This window comes from Melanerpes formicivorus, unplaced genomic scaffold (genome assembly GCF_026170545.1).
Source record: "Melanerpes formicivorus ecotype bairdi unplaced genomic scaffold, bMelFor1.0.p_v2 SCAF_21, whole genome shotgun sequence".
NCBI lineage: Eukaryota > Metazoa > Chordata > Aves > Piciformes > Picidae > Melanerpes > Melanerpes formicivorus.
In genome coordinates, this window is record NW_027142373.1 from 1,688,991 (window position 1) to 1,714,387 (window position 25,397).

General features: G+C 51.6%; 1 protein-coding gene across 5 annotated transcripts in view; it reads right to left on the reverse strand.

Moving 5' to 3' along the window:
* Positions 1–8,127: 8,127 nt before the first annotated feature.
* The window catches only part of SPAG9 (sperm associated antigen 9), a 50,450-nt gene continuing 33,180 nt past the window's right edge, over positions 8,128–25,397 (reverse strand). For 3 of the 5 annotated variants that reach the window (XM_068150987.1, XM_068150991.1, XM_068150989.1), the window contains 16 exons: positions 24,821–24,950; positions 23,879–23,971; positions 23,425–23,592; positions 22,597–22,768; positions 21,371–21,598; positions 20,623–20,818; positions 19,745–19,867; positions 19,127–19,207; positions 18,614–18,681; positions 17,300–17,448; positions 16,258–16,429; positions 15,240–15,353; positions 13,549–13,587; positions 12,534–12,704; positions 11,642–11,779; positions 8,128–11,486 (listed from right to left, as the gene is read on the reverse strand). In XM_068150987.1, coding sequence (XP_068007088.1) covers positions 11,371–11,486; positions 11,642–11,779; positions 12,534–12,704; positions 13,549–13,587; positions 15,240–15,353; positions 16,258–16,429; positions 17,300–17,448; positions 18,614–18,681; positions 19,127–19,207; positions 19,745–19,867; positions 20,623–20,818; positions 21,371–21,598; positions 22,597–22,768; positions 23,425–23,592; positions 23,879–23,971; positions 24,821–24,950 — 2,158 coding nt within the window. In that variant the 3' untranslated portion in view covers positions 8,128–11,370. The remainder of the gene's footprint in view (positions 11,487–11,641; positions 11,780–12,533; positions 12,705–13,548; positions 13,588–15,239; positions 15,354–16,257; positions 16,430–17,299; positions 17,449–18,613; positions 18,682–19,126; positions 19,208–19,744; positions 19,868–20,622; positions 20,819–21,370; positions 21,599–22,596; positions 22,769–23,424; positions 23,593–23,878; positions 23,972–24,820; positions 24,951–25,397) is intronic. The other 2 variants (XM_068150988.1, XM_068150990.1) reach the window with 1 other exon arrangement.

Genomic DNA, 25,397 nt, shown 5'->3' on the forward strand with positions numbered 1-25,397 from the left:
TAGGAAGGATAAAGCTTCTCTGAGAGTTAACCTCCATGTGAGGCAGAGGTTTCCTGAAGCAGAGGTGTGCTGAAGGATGCTCTGCAGAAGACACAGGCAGTGTAAAGCTGGTTTAGGGTGGGTTACCCTTCATTAGCTATTAGGGTAACCAGAGATGCCCCAGCCTGGTTCTCAGTCCTTGCCCCACACCATCCTTGCATACCAGCTAGGGTTCCTGCAAGAGTCAGAGCTGTGCTGTGGCTCTCTGCTTCGTTTAGCCCTGCAGATGAATGGGAGGCCATGGGAGGCCACACAAGGCCACCATGGATGTCTCTGATGAATCTGAATTATTCACCAAGTCAGTCAGCAGCTAAGTGCTAAGCTGTTGGGTTTGCTTATTTCAGCTTGAGCTGTGGCTACAGCTTCTCTGCCTGAGAGGTATAAATAATTCACCTGGTTATGAAGCAGGATCTCAGGACCCATGCTGCAGAGCACTGCTTGTGCAGATCCCATCTCACCTGCAGCACCGACTCAAGTCAGCTCAGCCCTGTCCTCCACAGCTGACCTTTGGGGTCAGCCTGGGCCCTTGGACCATATTTCTCAGGGTGTTGGCTCCTTGATCCCTGTGAGGCTCCAGACAGCTTTGAGATCCCAGCTACCAGAGGTTCTCAGCTGAATGCCTGCGAGAAGAGCCTGTCTGCAGCCCCAGCCCTGTGAGCTGCTGGGGCTTGGGTTTCACATCAGCTTCAGCCAACTCCTGAGTCCCTTCGCTGCTGGGCGCCCATCACTCGCTCTCAAAAGCCTGTTCTGAACGAGAGTTACAGCTCTGGCTACAGCACAGAGCTCGTGGAAGGGGCCCAGAGCAACGGCCCATGGTGCGCAGAGGCTGCTCGCAGTTTGGAACAGGACAGCCTCCCAACATGAAACCTGATGATCCCTTGAACTTCTGACCTGCAGGAGAAACCCGATCCTCACAACCCAGATCCTTCTTCATTTCAGCTCTGCTCAGGAAAACAAAAGTCTTCATTCAACATTGGGTTTTCTCCACCCTTCACCACTGGAATTTTTATATGATCTGAATTAAATGTGCCAGACTCTGAAAGCAGAAGCTTCCAGTGCGACGCACGCTGGCTTTCTGCTTCTTTGGCTGGTGTCGTCAAGCCTTGTAGGCCAGCAGCCCTCAGAGCCTGCTGGGTGGGGGTTGCAGTCACTTCTCATGCCAAGGTTCACAAATTAATTAAGAAAATCTCGTTGCTTGGAAACCTCTCTTCACAGTCACATCAAATCACTCCAGCAGTAACTTACATGGAAAAATAACATTAGGGGTGTTTTTATTTTTAGCTGTCTTAATGAAACCTAGCAGATGAAAATGGAGAGGAGAAACCCATCCCGTGTGAGTAGCCATCTGGCTGCAGACCAGCAACAAGTACCTCATGGATCACAGCTAGGAAATTACTGGGTAATTAACGTCAGTCTCCCAGCTACTTTCTCCCAGTGCTTTCCCTCAGCCTTCTGCTCTAGAGAGTGGCTTCCAAATGCCACTCACAACTCACCTGGCCACCCAAGACATGCCCATAGCACCACCCTTGGCTGTAGAGTGATGAGCACCGTGGGTTCCTGCAATCCTTCCCTCCCGGAGCTGCAAAGGTGGCAGTGCTCACACAGCCATCCACTGTGTGATGGAGCTAAAGGACTCCTCCCAGCACCCTGAGGACTGTGGCAGCTAACCTGAATTTGCCTTTGAAGGCCTTCACATCCCACCCTTGGTTCTGTAGCACACCAAGCACTGGGACCAAGGGGGCTGGCACAGGACCATGCCCTGCACCGGGTATGTCATGGCAGTGAGCTCACACGCTGGAAGGTGAAGAGCTCTTAGCCCAACTAACTCTGTGCACTGGGTCCCTTACCCACGTGTGGCCTTTCCAAGTTCATTATCTACCCAGCCTGGAATTTCCCTCTTCAAACTGCTCCCAGTCCTTCCACATTCTGCTCAGCTGGGGGAAGCCTGTCTTGTTTCATGACATCCTAACCAGACACAGGGTCCTGCACTGTAAAGGTCACCAGCTCCAGCTTTGGGCATAAGATAGTTGCTCGGTGTTGTCACCCTCCCCCCTCAGTGCTCAGGCTGTGCCCCGGCTGCCTTTGCTCTGCCTTGCCTTTTTGGGGCAGGCAGAAGCCTTTCCCCAGCAGAGCTCTGGAGCCCCAGCAGCACAGGCCACAGCTTGTCCTCCTCCAGGAGCAGGATATTGCTATTGAGCTGCTTTAATTTTGTTTACTGCCTCCATTCTGCCAGCTCCTGCAATCCACTTGACGCTGCTTTGGTTATTTTTATGCTTTGACTTAAGAACAGGGAGCTCCAAGGCTGCCCTTCAAGAAATACCTCGAGGAACAGAGCCAGGGGAGCCATCACCTTATTGACTGGACTTTTCTGAGCCCTGTGTGATGCCTTAGGAAATAAACTCTCCTGGAAACCTGCAGCTGGCTGTAAGCTCTGCTGTACAGCAGAAGCAGAAATTCATCTTCAGCAAACCCCAGGCACACAACACAGAGCTGGACGTGGCAGGGGTGGGAATTGTGCTGTTCCTCAGGCAAGGAAAGTGCTTGAATCTGGGGAACTTGATTTCTAGACCTACAAAGTTCTTGGCTATGTCTTTTGTGGCTCTTTCCCTTCCTCCTGCACAGGTCAGCAGCCTCCCTTTGCTGACAAATGCCCAATGTCTGCAGGCAGTTTCAGCCCATCCCTTACCAGCTTGCAGCTGTGTTTGCAATCATGGCAACACCTCCTGATTCTGTGGTGATGACTTCACCCTCTCATCCCTCTTCTCTTCAGCCCATCTTAGGTCATCTGAAGGTGCTGTGCAGGGCAGAGGGCATCGTGACTGGGGCAGAGTTGGGATGCCTGGCAGAGGAAGGCCTCAGCCAGGAGCTGAGGGGGTGGCTGCCCAACCCAGCTGCACCATGGCTGATGGCTGGGCCAGAGATGGTTTGGGGCACACTCTTGGTCCCTGCAGTGTGCACATCCCCAACTTGCCCCCCAGGAACCATGGGGAGCCTTTGCCAGGTTCTTCTTTTACCTTCATTTTCCCCCCTCCCAGCCTGCTGTTGACTGCTGGTAGCAGCAGCCAGGCAGCTCCCAGCTCCTTGCCAAATCCACCTCTGCGGTGGCCAGATGAACCTCCCAGCTCTCCAGGAACCAGTAGCCAAACCTCCTGGCTTCCCGGGCTGATGGGCTGTTAATGACACACCGTAATGATCCTCTCCACTCTGCCATCCCACACACAAACCCAGGCCTCTTCCTGGTGTGTTTACCCTGCAGCTCTGCTCCCTGTAGAGACAGGGCTGGGATTTTTCAAATGAGGCCACTGGGAATTTGTTGCTCGATTCCAGCTGTTTCAGGGGATTTGGTGAAGCACTCATAACCTCCTTTAAAAGCTTCAAGAATGGCAATGGAGATAATTTGGTGAAGCACTCATAACCTCCTTTAAAAGCTCCAAGAATGGCAATGGAGATAATTTGGTGAAGCACTCATAACCTCCTTTAAAAGCTCCAAGAATGGCAATGGAGATAATTTGCAGGCTGTCCAGAGGCAGAGTGCTGGGGGTTCATTCCAAGAGCAGTTAAATGCTGTTTCTCTGTCATTGTCTCATGCTGGTTACTCACTTCCCTAGAGAAGCCAAGGAGCTGGACATAAGAGCTGGACAGGGTTCTCCTCTCAGCTGCCATTCCCTGGTCAGAAATCATACCTAGAAATATCTCTGCAGAGTCTTCAGCCAGCAGCCAAGACAAACAACTGCTTCTTGCAGGAGCTGGGATCTGGAGTTCACCACCATTCATGGGGAGCTGGATCCAAGGTTTTGGTTTGGCTGAGCAGAGCGGAGGGAGCCCAGCCCCCAGCTCCTCCCAGTGTCAGCAGCCAGGGCTGGGCTGCTTCCAGCTTATCTTCATGGGAGCCCCTGGCTGAGCTGCAGTCATCTGAGGCAGCAGAATTGCTGGGGACCAACACCCTGCTGCTACTGTGAGCAAAGGTGAGACCTGCTCTGCTAAAGCAACCTGCACCTGAGCTGCACCCCAGGACCTGCACCCCGCCTGGGCTGGGCAGCTGCCATGCCAGGGAGGCAGCTAGGACCTGTCCCAGGCTTCTCTGAATGCAGCAAGTGTTTCCCAGGGGGTTTGGTCCCTCCCTTAGGTGACACATGGCAGCTGCTGTGGCACTGGAGGCAGGAGCATGGCAGTAAGTGCCAGCAGGCATCGGTCTGCTGCTGCTGGGCAGGAGAGGGGCAGGGCAGGGCAAGGAACTGGGCAAGGCAGGAGATCACCCAGTACAGGGCTGCATGCTGCTCCAGGGGCACAGCAGCCTCGCAGGCCACGTTCCCTGCCTGCCCCCTCAGGTCACTGCCCAGACACAAGCAGGAGTTGGCCTTTGCAGCTGAAGGAAAGGGGCAGCTGGGGCTCCCTTCTCCACCAGCCCTGTCCTGACCATTCAGATGCTGAGTTGGACACCTCTGGCATTTCTGAAGCTGGAAAGCTGCTGAGGCACAGCCTGTTCCCTGCCACTGACCTTTGCATGGCAAGCCCAAGGACTGCTGGCATTACAGTGAGGGTAAGAAACCATAAAAGAGAAGAAGGCCTAAGCCCAGATGGGCAGAGCCAGAGGTGCCTGCAAGCCTTCACACAGGGCTAGATACACTGCAGAGCCCCAAGCCTGCTCTGCAGCGCTCAGATGCTCTTTCCGGGCAGAAGGAGGGGAGCTGGGGTGTTTCCCAAAGGAACACAAGTTCCTGAGCCCTGCTTTGGGATGCCATTCCAATGGGCACCTGCCTGGATGCTCTGCTGAAGTCCTGTCTGCCTGGGCACCTCTCAGCAGAACAGCTGCTAGCTGCTGGAGCTGCTGGCCCCTGAGGGTCCTTGTGGGACACCTCCTTCATAGCCCACTTCAAAATCTAAGTACAAGCAGGCCAGTTCCTGCTGGTGTTGGGTTTACCTGCCCTTGCTGAAACATCCTCAGTTCCCACACCCTCATTTCTGTGCCCTCAGCTGTGTTTGGAAACAGCTGAGAGGGACCCTCCAGGGTCCCTGTGTCCAGCAGGAGCAGCTGGCCCCATCCCTGTCCCATGGTGGCTGCTGTGCCAGGGCAACTGGAGGGGCTCTGAGGCCAAGGCTCAGGTTTGGGACTCAGCTGCTACATGTTTGAGAGTCAGCTGCTGGCTGAGCAGTGCCTGTCCCCTGTCCCCTCAGAGCCTCTGCTTGTGCCACATGCAGGGAAAAACACTTCAGCTGCTGCCCACCTGGTGCCTGAGACGAGCTCAGGAAACAGCAACAAGGAACTGAAAATAAAAGGCCAGAGGGAGAGAGACCAAACGACTGTGTGTCCAGCCCAACCCATCCCATGACTGTATGGCCTTAGACAACAGCACATCTCAGCTCCCTTGGGTACCCAGCCAGGTGCCACGGGGGCTGAGAGTTAGGAGAGTTCAGATTTCCTGGCACAGCCAGCACAGTCCTGGCCAGCATGAGCGCAGCACTGGGACTGGGGAGAGGGATGCTGGCTGCATGACTATGGCTACAGCTGCATCCCCCTGGAGGCATCCCCCGGGTGCCCAGGAGACCTGCTGGGGCTGCAGAGCCAGACTGGCTGCAGTCAGAAGAGCTTGAAAGCCATCGTTTTATTTTCTCTCATTCTCTCTATTTTTGGCTTTAGATTCTTGGATGTCTCCTGCCTACTCCCTGAATCTGTGACAGGGAGTAGGTTTGAGATAGTAACAATATTAAAATGAGTCAAAGCACAGCATGAGCTGAAAGTTAGCACAGCTGCAGAGCAACACCTCTCAGCAAAAATAACAGCCAAGGAGCAGTCAGGTGGGCAGAGAGCCTCAGGAGAGGAGCAGGGAGCGAGGGAAGATGGCAGGGTCAGTGGGGTCCCCTGTGCTGCACGGTTCAGGGAACCTCATGGGGACTGCCAGACATTGGATGTCTCTGAGTTCAGTTCAGGCTGAGCAATCGAGGAGGCGAAGCCCAGAGAGAGATGTAAATAGTCAGAAAGCAGGGGCTGGGAGGAGAGAGAAAGACATTTGTAGGCTGTGGGAGGAGACCAAGGGAGCTCTGGTGCTAGTCTCCAGAAGCTGCTGCACACCAAGAAGAGAACAACAAAGCTGCCACCCACACTGCCTGTGCGAGGAGGAGGATGGTGCTGACCTCCTGAACAGCCCCAGCTGCAGGGGTGCCCTGTCTGTGCCATCTCAGTCTGCTCCCAGGTCAGTGGTGAGAAAAGAGTCACCACCTCAGGCATGGCATGGATTCCTCCACAGCCTCTCTGGCTCCATCTTCCCGGCCAGCTCTCCTGCAGCAGACACCAAGGCCCTTCAGCTGCTGCTGCTTGTGTCCTGTCTTCTGCTGAAGCGACCCAAGCCCAGCCCAGCACCAGTGCCCAGGCAGAGCGAGCCAGGACCTGACTGCTGGGGAAAGCAACCAAATAAAGGAACCAACAAGCTGAGGAATGCTCATTTGCTTCGTGCTGGTCCCTCAGCAGGGATGGGGCTGGGCAGCAGGTGAACCATTTGCAGCTCCCAGATTGAAGTGCTAGCAGGCAGAGCCTGTCATGGTCTGCTGCAGGGCAGCTGTAGAGGATGAATGCTGAGCAACCTGTTAGAGGCTCTGTTCTTGAGCTGCCATGCTGCTGCTGGGGGCTGAGCTGCTCCCCAACCACCAGGTAACCAGCAGCAGAAAAATGGCTTTGAGGCCTTATGGACCCCCCTGGTGCTCCTGGAGGGGTGCCATGCTGAGGTATGGCTGGGCATGAGGAGCCAGCCGCAGCATCCTTCATCCTTGCCCAGAGGGAGGAGCTGCAGCCACACAGAGCTGGCTGCAAGGGACTCCACAGCAGCCACACAACTCTCCCTTCTGATCCTGGGGACTTTCATTACCTTTTGGCCAACTTTGACAAGAACTCAATTTTCTCTTCCCCCACCCCCACTCTGCTGCTCTCCTTGAACACATCAGTTAACAACCAAAATAGTCCTGTGCTGGATTCAGCCTCCTGCAGCAGCCCTTAGCACCATTCCCACCCTCTGGGGGGGGGAGCTGCTCTTTGACCGCTGTCACAACAGTTTCCCCTCGGAGAGCTGCCAGAGGAAAGGTGAACATGGAAAGGCGAACATGGAAAGGCGAACATGGAAAGGCAGGGAGAAGGCTCCAGTGCCTTCCCTCCAGGCCTCCACATGGTCTCTGAATTCCAAGAGCACCATCTTGTGTTCAACCACACCTTGGAGCCTGCCTGCTCCTGGTGCCCACCCTGCTCACCACCACAAGCAGACAACCACCAACCCACGGCACTTCTCAGCAGCTCCTGCCCACCACTACCTGTCAGAGTGCTTTGAGAGGCAGGGAAATGATTGGCATCCCTGTGAGGAGACTCCAGAAATGAACAAAAAGCTTTGGGTTTTGGTTTTTTTCCTGTTTAAGCATGAAGATGAGCACATTTCAGGCTGCTACAACCCTGGCAGCAGGACACTGTGGTTCCTCTGGCTGCAAGTGCAAACAGGGACAGCTGGCGTCTCAGAGGGGGCACAGCAACAGCTTCAGCTGGGCCCTTCACTGCAGCCTGGGAGGGAGGGCACAACACCATGGCCCCAGCAGGCAAGGGGTGCTCTCTAACAGCAGAGGTCACCCCAGCAGTTTCAGGGTCACAGCCACTCCCCACAGTCTGCTCAGGATAAATTGCTGGGACAAAAGTGGCAAGGAAGTGGCAGGGGAGTCAGGAAAGAACAAAGAGCCGGCTCCAGCCAAGGGTTCTGCTTCTGCAGGGGCAAAGAACTCATCCCCAAGTGCTCACCCTCTGCACTCTTAAGTGCCCCTCTACCTTTGCTGGGTAGCAGGGAGTAGTTCCAGGGCTCTTTGGGAAGGTGCTAAGCCTGACACTAAACTGGAGGGGCAGCCTCTGCTGAGCTAAGCAGCAGTTGTGAGATGTCCTCTGGACTCTTGGTGGGGTTTGTGGCCATGGGGGGGAGGGAGGAGGGCACGTGGGCATCAGGTAGGTAGAAGTTTGGCTTCAGGGCTTTTGTTCAGGCCCAGGCTGAGGCAGCAGGCACACTGTGAGCACCCCCAGACCCTTTGGAGCAGAGGCGAGAGCAGACAGACGACAGCAGGCAGGGCGTGTTTCATATACATATTTATATAGATTTCATGTACAAAGTTACATTCTGAACCCCATGGATTCAATAATAGAAATAAATACTGAGATAACTACACTGCTATCTGAGCTTTCTGCTCACAGAAAAGAAGCCTCAAGTTGTAACAGCAAGTCCAAGGCCGTGGGAATCCTTCTCGGATTACAGAGGCAAGTAAAACGCAGCGTAAAGTGTCCAACAGACAAACCTGTCCAGATACAGACATAAAATGTTTAAAATATGCTTAAAAGGTTGAGAAATGTGCAGCAACGAAATCAAGAAAGGAAACTTAACCTTGTTAGAGGGCAGGAGAGACATTTAGTGTACAGAGAAGTGCTCTGAGGTGCAGGACGGGCTGCGGCTGAACCCTGCTCAAGGAACCTTCCCTCTGCCCCCAGAACCATCTGGAGCTCACCCTGTGGCATCTGGCAGGGCAGGGCCTCCCCAGACCCTCTCACAGGAGTGCTCAGCCAGGCTGACTCCTTTGGTAATTTGTGTAATATTCAGCTGGAAAAATACTGAGCCAGGCAGCACCCCCAGGCACACTTCCCTCAGAGCAGCTCAGGCTCACAGCTGCCCATGGCCAAGGCAGCTGTGAGGGAAGTGTCTGTGCCCTGCCAGCACAGCAGGACCTGGACAAGAGAGAGAGATGCAGCAGCTCACAAGTGTCGCCTGGACCACGCAAAGGTCCTTACCCAGGCACAAGAGGTGCTGCAGTTTGTGCTCAGAACGTTCCTCAACCATGGACAAGCTGTGGATATCAAGAGAGCAGCTCCTGTGCAGATGCTTTAATCACACAAGTGGATGTGCAAGCATTCTTCAGAGGGGGCTGCAGGAGTGCTGGCATCTCAGTGCTGGGGGCAGGAGCCTCATTCAGCACCCAAAGGCAGCCTAAGCAGAGCTGGTGAGTCCCAGAGAACTGAGATGACACATTTACTGTGCTGCACCCTAGGACAGGGGAAACTTCTCACTGAGGGGGAAAGTGCCTCTGATCCGCACCCGTGGTGCGCAGCTGACTGCTGGCGTCTGCAAACCCTTCCACTCTGGGACTGAAACACTCTCTGAAGCCTCTGCAGGAGCTGGCCCCCTGAGGGCACTAAGATGGCACGGTGGGCCAGATCCATTTGGCAAAGAACAGGTACACAGGTGCCAGCTGGGGCTGCCGGGAGAGCAGAGCCCAGGCAGGGCGAGGACGGGACGGGGATTGTGCGCTTCTCTCTTGAGAGCATGAGAGGGGACAGCCAGCCAGGGGGAAGAGCTTTGCAGACTGCCTTTCCAAAACAAAACCAACAGAAAATGGCAGGAGAAGCAATGAAACTGCCCCACTCACAGTGAAGGTTCTGCACAGCAGCAGCAGGTTAGACAGCACCGTTCTGAGAGGGCCAAGGGGGTTGCTAGCCCAGCCGTGCCTCAGGCCTGGCTCAGCCCTGGGCAGGGCTCTCCAGCAGTGCTCACCCAGCTCCTTCCAAAGCTCCCAGACCTCGCAGCTAAGCCAAAACGCTTGGGGAGTGCCATTACAGATGGATTTGGAAAGCAAATGCTGAGGACCATGCTCCCATCGCTCCTGGCATCTGAAGAGAACAATACTCCCAAGGTGTCAGACATCTTTAATAAGGATTTTTACTACAGAAGGTCATGTCCTAGATACATATTTACCAGAGGAACAGCTGTGTACAAAATACGTCGCTTAAAAAGTCTTTATACATAGAAATCTAACTAATAGACCTGACTGGAGCTCTTCTGGTTTATCAGCTATGATATGCATCTGAGAAAGCTGCCTAAAGAGGTATTTACACAACAGACCTCAGCTCAATGTGTTCAGTTAAAAAAAAAAATTAAGAAAATATAGAACCAGCTGTTTGCCTGATAGACCAGAACTGCTCCTATTGCATAAAAATGGTTAGGCAGGTTTAAAAGTCTCTCTCTCCCCTCACTGCTCTCCAACTGCTCCCCTTCCTCCTGCCCCTCTCTGCTCTGAGCAGAGCAGTCTCACCCTTTGGGGGTCAAGTGCCAGCTGTTCCTGACAGCACCCCGAAGCTTCCGTCTTCCAGAGAGAAATGAGTGAGCAGATCTGGGGTTTAAAACCTCCTGAAGCACAGAAAGCAAGAAGTGCTTAGCGCTGTGTGATGCTGATGTAAACCCAAAAGGAAGACAGCCTCCAGCTCACACTCGTGGGTACAAAAATAGCTGGTGAGTAGAGATGGGCAGCCTGAGAGCAGAGCCTCCCCAGCTGCACCAAGGGACTCTGCTACCTGCTCACACTGCTGAAAAATGGTTTGTGTTTTTTCTTTTTACACTCAGTGGGGTATGGGGCTACAAAAAAATACATTTTGTACTTCATTCCCTGGCACTCAAGCTCCTCACAACCTCACTGGGGCAGAATGTGTTTCTCCTGTACACTCTCAGTCTTTTCTCATGCTCTAATCGAGGTCTCCAACCTTCACACGTGTAGTGCCTCATGAGTTTGACCAGCTAGGCAGAGAAGATCATTCTGGTGCTCAGGACAAAGGGAGTTCAGACAAGAACAGAACAAAAGGTATCCCCGATCAAGAATCTGACAGTTGGCTTCCATTTAAACCGTCCAAGAATAACCCTTGGGAACCAAGTTGCTCTGTGTCAGGGACATGTAAACCCACTGCTCAACATTGCTCAGTGCTGAGGGCAGCAGCTCCCAGGCTGCAAAGGTCCACAGTGAAAAATCTCTGGTTTTGTTTAAACATTGCCAGTCCTGTACAACTCCCTCTGCCCCCCAGCTGCTGCTGCTGGAACCAATTAGCCTGCAGACATTGGGCAAGCTGCAGCTCACAGCTCGCCTCGGCCCTCACCCAGCATCTGGATGAGCCTTAACAGTCCATCTCAGAACGTGCCCATTTCCTACTGCTCTGGGAACAACTTTGCTGTTTTACTCTAAGCACTGTCCAGTGGAATGCAGCTGCAACAAAGCTGGACTCAAGTGCACTCCACTGGCTGCTGTGGCACAGCACACCACAGGTCTCAGCTGCTCACCAAGGCGTGGGCCAGGTCTGACCTCCTGACACCGTCCATGGAACACAGGTGCAGTAAAACAGCACAAAGCTAATTCCTGCAGTTAAGGGTATGACAGGTTTGCAATAGAGAGTTAAACAGCAAAGAAAGGCTCCAACATCATGGAGTGAAACAGGGTTCACAAATTAAAAACATGCAGAAGCTTTTTTGTCTTTTCTAAGGTCTCCAGCTGCATCCTACAGGCTCACTCACTGCCACACAGGACTTGCCACACTATCAAGTGACTTCTCTCAGCTTTGGCTACAGAAGGTTCAATTTGTAGAGCTTCTCCAAGGAGTTCAGATTCTCCACCTTCATCACCTGCAAAACAATCAGGCAGACAATAAACCCCAGAAGGAACACCCAGCAGAGCCAGGCAGTGACACAGCCAGGCTGGGAAGCAGAGCTCTCTAAAGCTTGGTTGGTGACCTGGCAGCCTGAGAAGGTTACATCTGATTTCAAACGCCATTTCTTACCCATTCTGAAGTCGATGTACCCTTCTCCACCACTGATCACCAACATTGATTTTAAGGGACTCTGGTTGAAGGACTCTTGGGCTGGTTTATCAGCTGTCAGCTCTGTTCCACCACTACTTTGTGGGCAAACAACTTGACCTGGATTAGAAACAGAATACAGATTTATGCCACATCTCACAATGGTGTCCCCTGCTTCTGGCCACTGGATGACAGACAATGCCCAGGGATACAGCTAGCTGTGGATTCCAGCATCTCTTCAGCAAGGGGCAGAGCTGGCTTGGCTTGGATCTGCTCTCAAAACATCTGGTCAGGGCAGTTCAGTGAAATCAGGAGAATTCAGTGCCCCTTGGTGGATTCCCCAGTACAGACATGCAGACTGAGAATAACACTGGAACAGCCTTCAGGGTGATTCAGTGCACATCAGCCCTCAAGCACAGCCCTGCCTTTCACTTCCTGCATCTGAGCTGCATAGGAGCCCTTGGAGGGTGGCTCCAGCCAGCACAGCAGCTGGACTTGATGATCTTTTGAGGTTTTTTCCCAACCTTATTGATTCTATGATTCCAGGAAACTCAGCTTTCCCAACAGGGTCTTCGCTGTGGGGGCTTCTCCCTTTGTGCCTCACCCTTCCCGCAGGATATCTGACTCCCAGACTGGCCCTTCTGAACAAGTACTCACTGACTCCAGGAGGCTTTCCCATGGGGAAGCAAAGCACTTTGCGACATCCCTTTCCCTCACACTGACCAGCAGTGCCCTCAGAGCGGCCCTGGCAGTGGCACTGATCCCTCCTGCCTGTACCACTTGGTGCTTGCTCTGGCTGCCCAAAAGCTGCATCAGGCTGAGCGGAGGAAGGCGCAAGAGAAGCCTCCTGTGGGGAGCGGCAGGGGAGGCTCACCAGGCACTGCCACGAAGAACTTGACGGCGTCACGGTGCCCATGGAAGCAGAGCTGGGCATGTGCCATGGAGCAGTAGGGGATGAAGGTGCCAGGGGTGACCTTGTCACTGTTCTCGTCGCCGTAGACGCGGATGACGCTGCCGGGCCGCCCGCCGGCCGCCACCTTGTTGGCTGTGGGAGAGGGACAGGATGACGCTGCCTGCACACACAGCCACAGGCCTGGCCAGCTGTTAGGGAGCCTTATGGTACCATCTACAAGCTAAAGCCAACTTAGAGAACAATGAGACAGGAGGGCAGCAATGCCAGTTCAAGACAGAGCTGGAAAGGAAGAAGGTCGCATGCGTCGTTATTTGAAGTACGTCGGAAAATGGAGCAGGGCTCTTACCAGTCTAGCATCAACACCAGCTCCTCATCACCCTGCTCTGGCAGAACACAAGTTGTGCCAGGACTGCATCTTTCGCTGCAGAGGAGCACCTCTGATGCCCTTCAGCATCGGCAGATCATTGTACTTTGACCCAGAATTAAGGACACCTTCATTCCAACTCATCACAGGGTATGCCCTTGCCAGCCACCCGTGGGCACAAAGGAGCTACCCTCCTGTAACTCTGCAGCTGGGCTTTAGAGAGAGGTTTCAAAACCCACTAAAGCAGAGGAGTACTCATGCTAGACAGACAAGCCATCTCCATTCCAGAGACTACCAAGGAGTGACAGAAATGGTGATTGGTGACGAGACAGCAAATGGTGTGGATTAATGACACAGTTATAAGGGATGGGATCACACTGGCTGCAAGAAAAACAAAGTCTGGATGAAAATTCAGCTGCAACACAGGATGAAATACTAACTGCTGAGCAGATTGGTGGCCATTTAGCAAACATAAAACTGCTGCAATGCAGTAACTGCAAGTGGAAAAACATTTAGGAACATACAGAGGGTAAATCTATAAGGAGTGGGAAACAGCCTCAGAGTGGCTATTAGAAGCCTGGAAATAGATTTTGGTTCAGGATCTGCACTTACCCCTCAGCCCCAGTAAACGTCCCTGGTGGAGGATTACAGCTAAAGTGAGAAAGGAGGAAAGGGGAAATGGATAGGTGTGACAGCAGAGGAGAAGGATCAATGAGAACCCACCACTCGCCTAGGCTGGATTGAGAGCTCAACAGTGTGGCTCATAAGAACTGCAAACATCACAGGAGATCACAGGTCCCAAACCAGCATCTTGTTACCAAAGTTTCAGCACCAAATGGACATGGGAAGCACTGCCACGTCCCTGTGCTCTGTGGCTACCAGGTGGATTATTGATTAGCAACATTTCCCCTTTCTCTCTCTGCTTGGCAGGAAGCTCCCCAGAGCAGCTCCTGCCTCAGGTACCCCTCGAGCCATCACCTGCAGACCTGAGGCTGCCCTGCTGCTGAGACCCAGGGCACTGAGATGGGCAGCTGCTAATGCAAGGATGGCACTGGGTTTGAGAACTATGAATTTCTGCAACAAGGGTTCTCAAACCCACTGCCAGGCTACCCACAGAGCTCTTCTGGCTCATCAGCAGCTAGTAAAACTGAAATGGAAGCAAGCAGCTTTCAGAGGGATTTTTGCCTGTTCACTACTCTTTGAAACCAAACTCCTCTGGAAACATTAAGTTAAGCATTATGCAAATTAAGAGCTCTAATTTTTGAAAGCATGATTTACACCACCTCAAATTCATGACAGGAAGTCTGTCCTTCCTTAGGACACTCATGCAATGCAAAAAAAGACACTCACTGGATGGATGGAGAATGCAATGGAACAGCATGGGAACAGTGCACTGTGAGCTGCCCAACAAAGCAGGGACAACAGGAGGGCTTCACTCTGCAGTCATCCTAAGCCTTCACCTCTGGCACTGTGCTTTCCACACAGCACTGCAATGGGGACTGCCCAAGTGCTGCACTTCACACTCAGACTAACGCTCAAAGCCAAGGGCAGGAGTCTCAGGCACAAGTGTTGGGGTTTTTCTGTTGGTCCCAGTGCAGTCAATTTCCACACAGGTAAGATTTATTTTGCCCTTAACTGGGCTCTTCCCTTCTCCCTGGGTGCAAGTGCCCACGTCTGAATGCTTTCTCTGCCACCCCCAAGCAGCTCAGCCTAAGAGCCTGGGGTCTGTCACTAAGCAGAGCTGGATCACTGGAGCTGCCCCTAGCAGGCAGAGCCCTGTCTGCAGAGTGTTTACAGCTCCTGTAACTGTGAACATGCCCTTTAAAGCTGTCCCAGTCCTTTCTGCCAGCCTGGTGATGAATTCTCAAGAACTCAAGCCAGTCAAATGGTGTTAGCAGCAATACCAACCTGCTCAAATCAAACACAAACACATTTTGGTGATCATGTGGCAATCATAAAAAGAACATTAATTGGGAAACTGAAGTAATCTCCTGCAGCAACACTTCTGTGAATGCTGCCAGAGCTCTGGACACCTCTCAGGCTTCAGAGAGTCCTCTCCACTCCAGTCACAGCGACCCTGCTCAAACTGGAATGCAGAAGATTCTGAAGCTGTGGGGTCTGGCTGTAGCCATGTTCACAGATCAGGTGCTAAACACCACCCAAGGCCAATCTGTCACAACCCTGAACGACTCAGACCTAGGGGTGAAGCTTTCTACCCATCAGCAAGCACCTGCCCAGCGGGGGGGCAGCCTATGTGTGTTGACAGCATAGAGCACAGAGCTATTAATTGATATTTTACTTACTTTCTGTTAATGGAATGGAGATGATGACACCATTTCCTGTTCCTACCCATAAACGATTACAAGACACCATAAGAGCTGTGATTCTCACAAAAGAGAATCCCAGTTTACCAGTACCTAAAAACAAGAGATGCTTTTCATCAAAAATTATGAGCAAGGATCGTTTTCAGTTCCATTACAGAGAATCTTAACTCCAGCTCCCCAACCATGCAGACAAAACTCCCTCCCACTTCAAACAGAAACAAGGTAGAGGAGCACACTGAAGTTGTAAAGGTAACCCAAAAGGCTCTTAGGTACAAGTTGTGGACCTAAACAGGAGACTAAAATTGGCTGTGAGAAAGCACAGAAGCTATAATGGCTCCATTCTGAGGCTTGCAGCACCAGGGCAGCTTTTCAAACTAGAAGGTGATTTACAGGGGTAAGGCAATGGCTTCTCATCCATTTACATCAACTTCCCATCCATCAGCACTGTTGGGGGGAGTGAAGGCGGCTGCCAGCCAAGCAACAGCACAACAGCTGCCTAGGAAGGATTTCCCATGGCCCAGTGACCTCTGTGTTCTGTAGGTGGTCAGACTGCTCTCACATAAACATTAATGCATCATCAGAATGCTTGTTTAACCTCAAACCCAACCAGCATTTCCCATTCTGCATCTGCATTTGTTAGGAGGCATTTTTCCAGGCAAGCAAAGGATTCTTTTCACTCAGCTTTAAAGAAAGGCATCAGTGCAGCAAAAAAAGAGAGATTTTAGTGTCTCTTGCTGCCAGCCCAGCCCAACCATCCTTTTCCTCAGTTCTAAGCTTTCAGGGACACCTTAGGCATCAGGCAGGATCAGACTACAAGAAGGGCTGCCCTGCTCATCCTGTGTTAGATGGCCTTAGGCTGCTGCTAACAGACCTGATGCGAATGGCCTTCCACCCACCCTGTCCCTATCTGCAGGGAGAGTTCCTGATCCAGAACAGAAGAAGCAAGCTCTGGACAGCAAGAGGTGCAAGGACACAGCAGCTTTTCTCACCCTCTTACCTAGCATTTTGCTGACATAAGGCTCAATGTCCACGTCCTGCAGGTGCTGGTAGGTGTGTGCGTGATAGAGGCGCAGGGTGGAGTCCAGGCGAATGGACACCCACACCCCATCCCCCACCCAGGCCAGCTGCCTCACTTGGCTCTCTCTCCTTGGGTGTGCATCAAAGGACTTCTGTGGAAGAAGGGATTTGAAATTAGATAAGACAAAAGGAAGAGTAAGAAAGGCTTCTCTGTTCCTCTTGCACTGACAGGATTGGCAATTGTTCCCAGCCCTGTGCCTTGCAGCCCAGCAGCAGCCAGGGCTGTGCTTGGCTACAGCTGCCACAGGGAGCTGGTGAAGTACCAGTCCCAATGCTTACTGCCTCTCTGGGCTGGGATCTCAGCCACATTGTCATGCCCAGTCTCCATCTGCATACCACACCCCAGCCTGCTCTGCCTTCCACCTCCATTTACGCTCTCTGCTCCCAGCTCCTCCTGTCCCAGCACCAGGGGTTTGTACAAAGAGGTTTTCCTCCTGGCTGTGCCACCTCGCTCCTGCCTGCAAGCCCACAGTAGCTACCAGCAAAGCTGCACTGGTGGATGAGATCCTTCCTTTCAGAGCTCATATAGAGAGTCTCCTGCACAAGCCCAGGTGATTAGCTGCCTGCTTGGTATTTTCAGCAGGGCTGAGCTGTCACCCTCACCAGGTCTGCCCACGTCTCAGGCCAATTAGCAGAAGCTGAAGCATTAATGCTGCTAATGGCTTTCAGAAGCCCTGGCCACCCTCTGTGCTTGCCATGTCACGTAGACAATGCTTCAGAAACACCAGCTCACACCTTCTATAAACAAACTCTTCTGTAACTGCAGGAGGGCACCTTCAAGATTAACACTTACAAGCCTCTGAAGCATGCAGAGACAGATCAGAGAGGAGGTTACAGGTGGGAGGAGAACATAATGAGGTGTTCCCAGAGAGAATAAGCTGGGAGCCAGCCCTACAGGCTCTGCAGAAGGAGGCTTTCCAGTTCTTGGCCAGCTAGATGGGAACTAAAGCATTGTAACTTGCCTCTATCTTCATGGCCTTTGGTTGAACAACATAGATTTTGTTCCTGTAGCCACACCAGACCTTGTCGTGCACCACGGTCATGCAGCGTATGGAGTGATGTGGCCGGCCCAGGTCCAGCAGGTGGTAGTTGGTCAGATCCCACTGACCATCTTGGAAAGCAGAAGAAAGAGACACAAAGCAGGATGTGAGTTCCTCTGGGGTTAGAAACCATCCCAAAAGGCAGGTGAATACCTCAGCAGTGTAACTGCACTGTGGTAACCTGGGTAACTCAGTACAAATGCACGGCTGGGCTCCTTTCCCAAGGAAGCAGCCACTGGCTCTGAACTGCCAACAGCCTCAGTGCTGCTCTCCTGCTAACAGAGTCAGGCTGCAGTGACTCATGTTCAAAATACAGCAAAAGACTTTGAAGACAGAAGTTACTCAGTGCTCAAAGCTCTGCTTGGGGAGGCACCAGGCTACCTTACAAACAGCAGCTACCCCCAGAGCAGCAGGCGCTGGCTGCTTGACTGGGCAGATGCTGGCCAGCAGCAAGGCTGCTTTAAAATAGTGTGAGACCTTACCTGGGCACCTGAAACCTGCCCAAAGCAGCCTCAAGATCAAGTAAAATTTTTCTGTAGACTGAGCTAGGCCACAGATCATCACTGACATTCACCTGAGATTCTTAAGCCACTAGAATCCAGGTTTCAGAGCACCCAAAACCTCACCAAAGCCATAATGACTTCACCCCAGACGCATCTTCCCAGTATCTGCATTAGTGCCATGCTACCTCTTTAATGCTTCTAACTGCTGAGCAGAGGGGGTTAAATTCCACAAGAACAAATGAATAGGGAGTCTGTGGAAACAAGCCAGCAGTGAACTTCCAGGAGCTCACTGCAAAACCATCCCCTCCAAGGCTTTATCCTGGAGACTGAAGAATCAAGCTTGGCAACGAGTGGTTTGGGCAGGAATTCTAAAGGGAATGCTTACAAATTCTCCTTGAAAGGCTTGACCATGGACTAACAGCAGTAACAGAAGGCATGTCTACTAAGCATGATGAAATAGTAAGAGATGATGATCAAAGCAGACTTTATCACTGGCTTTTGACTGTTTAGCTCAGATATATCCCTTTCTCCTTCTCAGGACACAAAGTTCCAGGGATGCACCAGGCAGTGCATAAATGGCACCTGGAGCTGCAGGTGAAATACTAGAAAGATTTCTCAGGACAACCTGTAAAAGGCCCCTGGGGAATCCTTTCCAAACACCCTTCCCAACTAGCCATGTGCTCCCCAGTGCTGCTGCAGCTCCCCTGGCTCCCAGAGCTGACAGAATGCTTACCGACTCCACGGTGGAATATTGCTAGAGTTCCATCAGCTAGTGCAACTAAAACTATTCCTTTGACATGTCTGGGGAGAGAAGGAGGCACAAGAACACACACTGTTAGGCTGCACCTCTCACAGGGCAAAGCAAGCTATCAACATTCTCTGTTTCAGCACACAGTACTGGCCCTGCTGCTGGGGGTCCTGCGCTACAGCTCAGGAGAAGGGACAGCACCGAGGCATCAAAACCCAGCTCAGAAAGCTTCGACTGTATCTAGCCACAAGCCTGCAGAAAACACTAAGGCTAACAACCTGGGACTGCTTTGAGCACAGCTCAGCATCTGAGCTGATTTCCAACAGTTAGAGGATTCATCTTCCTTACTCCCCAAAGGTTCTCCACTGCCCCTCAGAGAACATGCATGCATTTATGGCAACTGCCATCCCCAGCAGCTGAGGAGGAAAGACCAAACTACTTTGCAAGTACTTTAAGAAAAGTTCATTATGATTTACATGACATTCTTTCAAGACTTACACAATACTGAGAATAGAATCTTTAAGTTTAATGGCATGAACACATTTCCTCCACTGGGCCACTGACGAATGAACATACAGGCTGCAAAGACAAATCAGGAGGGATTAAAAGCACTAGGAAAGGTCTAGCAGACAGGAAAAACACCCAAGCAAATCCCCTGTAACTGAAATCCCCCAAAGGGAGAAGGTAGTTTGCATCTTTCACTGCAAACTGTGTATGGACTGCAAGGAAGAACTCCCTGAGCAGCAGAGTGGTTTTTCAGAGGCCCAAACCAACTCCTTTGCAGATACATCTACAGGAAAAAGGACAATGGATTTTGTATCATAATAGTGAGAGTTATGGAATTATCAGACCAGAACAATTCCTGGGACTACAAAAGAACCCAAACCAACCAAAACCTTTCTGCATTAGGTGCTGCCTGCCAAGAAGAGCTTCCTGATCACCTACATCATGTGCAGTGAGTTCTGCAATGCTTAAGTGTAGCAAAGTGTGCAAGTTTAGGCTCTCCTGAGCTCTTCTTGCACTTAATCTTGACTCCAGTTTTCAGGCCTGCAGACACAAGAAGCAAGTTTAACATCTGCTTTCCAAAGGACCTGACCACGGTGAGCATTTCCTTACCATCCGTTCTGTGCCCCAAGCCACATGGTGGGCAGAAGGCTGCTCATCTTCTGTGCTTCTTCTCTCACCAGATCCTGCTCGTTTGGCAACACTGCAACATCTTTGTACAGCTCTGACTCAGTACTGAAAGCAAGCAAAACAGCAAAGCAGTTAAAACACAGAGAACAAAGTGCCCAGGCTGCTCTAATTAGAACCCAGGGGGTTGCTTCACTGCTGGCAGTTTCTACACTGCATGTTGAAGTACAAAAGGTATCTAAAACCCAGGGACTGTGCAGGAAATGAGAGAGATGAAAACATCTATAACAAAGAATTTCTTCAAGTGGACACTGACTTGTACAGAAACACCTGGGCTCCAGTCAATGGACTGGCAGGGGAGGGTCACATCATCAGGCACACGTTAAGAGAAGTACTTCTAAAAAAAGCTGTGTGACCCTTTTGTGCTTGGTGTGGAGAGCAAAGTGTCCTGAGGGTCTGAAACACTGATGACTTCCAAGCTACTTTCTCTCCAACTGCAGAGTGACTACTCTGAGAAAAGAAACTTCACCTGAGCTCCCAGCTGCCTGGAAGGCATCAGTGCAACCCTTGTTGCTTTGCCATCCAAACAGGGAACTTACACAGCCACCTGGTTTCATGTCTGAGAGAGGACTTGGTGCCAGGCAGGCAGACACTCACTGCTCCATTCTGGAGGTGTCTCTACTCCATGGAGAGAGCTCAGAGAAAAGGCTGCACACAGGTCACCAAAGCGTAGTGCCTTACAGAAAGGCTATATAAACCCCAATATTCTTCATAGGATAAGAGAGGAGTAATCTCACCCCCTGCTATGCTCCTACAAACATTCTGCTTTCACTGTCAGAGGTGTGAGGATGGAGACTCTCTACCTAGGCTGGTAGACTGGAGAGGCCTCAGCTGTGTGCTGTACTCCCAGAGGGTCTGTGAAGACATGCTCTGTGTAGACTCCAGTTTGTGCAATATCAGCTGCATCTTCTCCTGTTCCTGCACTGACCTCTGTTGCTTCTGTTGCCTCCTCTGCTGTTGGAATGTTCTCCTCTACTGCATTATTTTCAGTTGCAATATCTATGGGACAAGAATTGAAATAAGCTTTTAACAGCTGCAAAAGAACTCTCAGTTGTTCAGAGTATCAAGCCAGTGATTTGAGGGCATAGATTGCCCTTCAAGTAATCAGCAGGGAACAAATACACAATCCACAGCTCCAGCAGCAGCCACATTCCCACACAGCTGTGAAGTGACTGTGGCAGGAAGTGCTGAGAAGGCCTAGGAAGCAAACAGCTTCACTTCAACCTCTGGTAAGCCTTCACAAGATTTAAAGCCTGTATCCACATCCCCTCTAGTCATAGTAGCAACAGCTCCATATCAAATACTGAACCACTTCAAAGCTCTCTTCTGTCTGTGCAGAAGACAGAGCTCTCCCAAAGCAGCTGAGAGCAGTAGCTGCCCACAGAACCCCTCCACAACACTCTCACCTACAGGCACCCAGTGCAAGCACTTCAGCCTTCCAGGCATGCCTCACAGAGCACCCTCCCAGCCAGGCTGTCCATGAAGCACTCTCACCACTCACCTCTCAGTCACACCTGATGGGCTCTGCCTGCCCCTGGCAGAATGTCCTACCTGGCTGTTTGTCTGCCACTGGTGAGCCCCCGTCGGCCTCGTGAGCTGCAGGTGCTCCTGTGACACCCTCTGCAGTGCAGCCAACCACTGTGATCCCTCCCAGCAAGCTGTCTGTGTCTGCAGAGCTGTTGCTGGTCATGCTCCCACACAGAGAGGACTTGTCCACTTGACTGGGGTCTGCTTCTTGAGACCCCTCTTCTCCTGCAGGATAGTCTGTTTCCCTTGCCCCTGGAAGAGATCCAGCTGGGGTTTGTTGTGGGGGTAAAGGTGAATCCCTCTCCCATCCCACAACGAGCTGAGCGAACTCTGCATTCCCCCAGGTGGAACACAGATCTCAGCTACAAGCCTGCCTAGACATGGTCAGCAGACACTAAAGATGCTATCACAAAAAGCAACAGCAGCACCCCCACACCCTGCACCTCTGGCTGTCACAAACCATACTGCTACCACCTCCAACCACTCCATTTCCATTTCAGATGAATTCTCCACTAACAGCAGTTCTCTCCACTGCCTGTGTGCAGGGACACCCACCTACACCTTTGTGAAGAACTGAACTGCCACAGAGCCTTTGTTCTTGAAGAGAAGCTGTTGTTCACTTGTACAATGCTCCCAAATACTTTTCAGACTCAGAGTATTACCCTTGGTTTCTGAGAGTGTGGCTTGTATTTGACTCTCTTCTATGCTTGTTTGATTTTAAAAGTTACACAGAGATTCCATGGAGCAAAGGCTCCAGCTTCCCTGGAAAGACATTTCTGAGTGTACCCAAAACTGCTTCACTGGAACTGGTGCTACAGACTCCTGTAAGCCAAGAAAGAAGAATCCCAACAGCACACTTGGCTCCTCTTCAGAGCCATCCTGGCCTCTGCTGGTGTCCCTCAGCTCACTATCCTCAACACAAGGATTCCCTCTACAGGAAGCTCCAAGACCTGCTGCTTATCTTCAAGAGGCTGAAGAGGTCTAAAAACCCAACATATTTTCCTTCTGTGATTTTCAGTTCCACTAAACATTGGCACTGCTGCACATTCATATCCTCAGTGGTGGCTGCCGACATCTCTTGACCTGAGTTAATGTAGGCCTAATGTAGGCCCTAGAACCAAGCACTTCATGACTGTGCTGCAACAACATCTGGGCACACTGATCAACAAAGCCTGGGCTCTCCACTGCAGAAGAAAACCTGCACAGGATGTAGCTGAAAAAGCAGGAGCTAAAGCATGCCAGGTGCCTACCTGGGACACTGGCAATGCAAAGCACGTGAGAGTTGCAGACAATGAAACTGTCCAAGATGTTCCCTGGCTGGTTGGCATCAATGATGATCACTTTTGTGGCAGAATGTGTGCTAGTACAGATCCAAACCAGGCTAGATAACTCCTCCTGATTTTTCAGCTCCTTCTGCTGGTCCTGAGGGAGAATAAAGGCAGAAGAGAAATGAGTAACAACAGGAAGGTGGACGAGCATGGAGCCATCACCTTTGAACCTGGATGTTTTTACACCACTGACTACAGAATCAGAAACAAGTTAAGTACCTTCAGTGCCACTGTAACACTACAGTGACTGTTCTCTAGGCATTTGTGTCCTGGAACCCACTCATTAAACACTGGTGTAGAAAGTGGTGGAAAACAGTGACATTGCCCAGTTAGTCAGACAAATATGAAGCTGCAGAAGAACACTGCTTAGTGCCAGCCACCATGCCCAGTATCACCTGAGAGGAATGGGATATCCCAAAGCACTGTTAAAGCAGGCCCTTGGGTTTATGCCCTTAACACAAATTCCATTCAGTGCTGCTTCATGGAAACACAAAGACCAAGCCACATTTAACCAATGGCACAGACACCTAAACCTCTTCTCTGGAATGGCAGAACATGAACAGCTCTGTGGCAGATGCTCTCCAGAGCAGAGCAGTTTAGTAGGTGGATTCAACAACCCAAAGATCTGGGGTTGGTGACTACCCAGGAAAAGCCTTTGCTAGCAACCAGCCTGGTCACAAAGCATTTGATTAATCTACAGACACGTGGCAGATGCTCAGCTGCAGAAAGCATGCCCCAGAGGGCCCTCACCTTGAGCTCCTGGTCTAGTCTGTCTAAGCTGCTCTGCGATCCTGTTTGCTGCTTGCTCCCCTCCGCGTCAGCTCCAGTCACGTCGTTGTAGAACACACTGGCACCAACCACAGAGCCACCATCTCGTGTCTTCCCTCCTGAGAGATTCACCCCTACAGCACACCACAGCTTGAGAGAAAGAGAAAGAGATTAACTTAAATGTTCAGCTCAGAGAAAGGACAGCCTGACTGTTACGCCTGCTGAGACATCTATCTGTGGTGCCTTGTCAGGAATTCCTGAGCACCGGAGTCATGCACTCTACTGAAGCTTAAGTTCTGATCCCCCTGTGCCTCCAGGACTTCAGTGAAGCTTCATTTAAAAACTCAATTTCATGTGGAAAAGAAAAACCAATTAGAAAAAAATCTGAAATGAAACTACTGAAGCTAGAGGCTGTCCAGCACTGTAGATATCCTACCTTCATAGAAGTATCCTTCTCATCTAAAGGTCTCAGGTAAACAGGTACAGGCAAATTCTTCATCTTATTCTCACCCTGGCCACCATTTGCCACCTAGATAAAAAACAAAATCAAAGAGCAAGGCTTTCCCTGGTCACAGAGGTCTGCAGCTGTGGGGTGAGTGGATCACACTGTGCCAGCCACCACTGAGAGCTTTCCTCAGAACGACTCTTAACTGCCACAGCTCCAGTTAAGAACAGCACTGGAATCACTCAGACAAGCTGTGCTCAAACCCCCCAGAACATCACAGTATCACAGTATCGCTTAGGTTGGAAAGGACCTCGAGGATCATCGAGTCCAACCTATCAACACAGACCCCATGACTAGACCATGGCACCAAGTGCCACGTCCAATCTCCCCTTGAACGCCTCCAGGGTCGATGACTCAACCACCTCCCTGGGCAACCCGTTCCAATGCCGAATGACTCGCTCGGTGAAGAACTTCCTCCTCACCTCGAGTCTAAACCTCCCCTGGTGCAGCTTGAGACTGTGTCCCCTTGTTCTGGTGCTGGTTGCCTGGGAGAAGAGGCCAACCCCTTCCTGGCTACAACCACCCTTCAGGTAGTTGTAGAGGGCAATGAGGTCACCCCTGAGCCTCCTCTTCTCCAGGCTAAACAATCCCAGCTCCCTCAGCCTCTCCTCATAGGGCTTGTGTTCAAGGCCTCTCACCAGCCTTGTTGCCCTTCTCTGGACACGTTCAAGTGTTTCGATGTCCTTCTTAAACTGAGGGGCCCAGAACTGGACACAGTATTCAAGGTGCGGCCTAACCAAAGCAGAGTACAGGGGCACTATGACCTCCCTGCTCCTGCTGGCCACACTATTCCTAATGCAGGCCAGGATGCCACTGGCCCTCTTGGCCACCTGGGCCATGAAGCTGTCAGCACAACATCCGAGCACCCCATACCTGTTTGTACTTCTGAGGTAGACTCCAGCCAAATGCCTGCACCCTGCCATCCTCCTTCTGCACGTGAGCCTTCACCTGGCGGTACTGCTCCCGCTTCTGCTCCCGGCGTGACGCCAGGCTGGCTTCTGTCCTGGGGGAGAGCCAGCAGAGAGAACCCTTAATTGTGCCCCTCAGCAGGCTTGGTGGGGAGAGAGCTGCAACTGACTCAACTGGCATGGTCTCTGTGGAAGCACTGGCTCGCCACAGACATGACTAAATTTTCCACACATCACCTAGAGAGCAGCAGGTTTCTTGGGGGCTACTTCTAAGGCACCCAAGAAAGGCAGGCAAAGCCAGAGAGCGCTTCCAGCTTCCTTAGAGAACACTAACTTGGGCTGTGGACCTCCACTAGAAGCTCTAGAAGGTGTAAACCAAAAGGAGAGATTGCCAGAAAGAAGCACAGGAGGCAAAATAAAGCACAGGTACTTGTTAGCCTGGCTCAGGTTCTTCTGTTTTCCCACTGAATTATCTGCACAGCTCTTGTTAGCTACACCACCTGTGCAGCAGAGCTGCCTCCTTTGCCTGACTGCACTGCTGT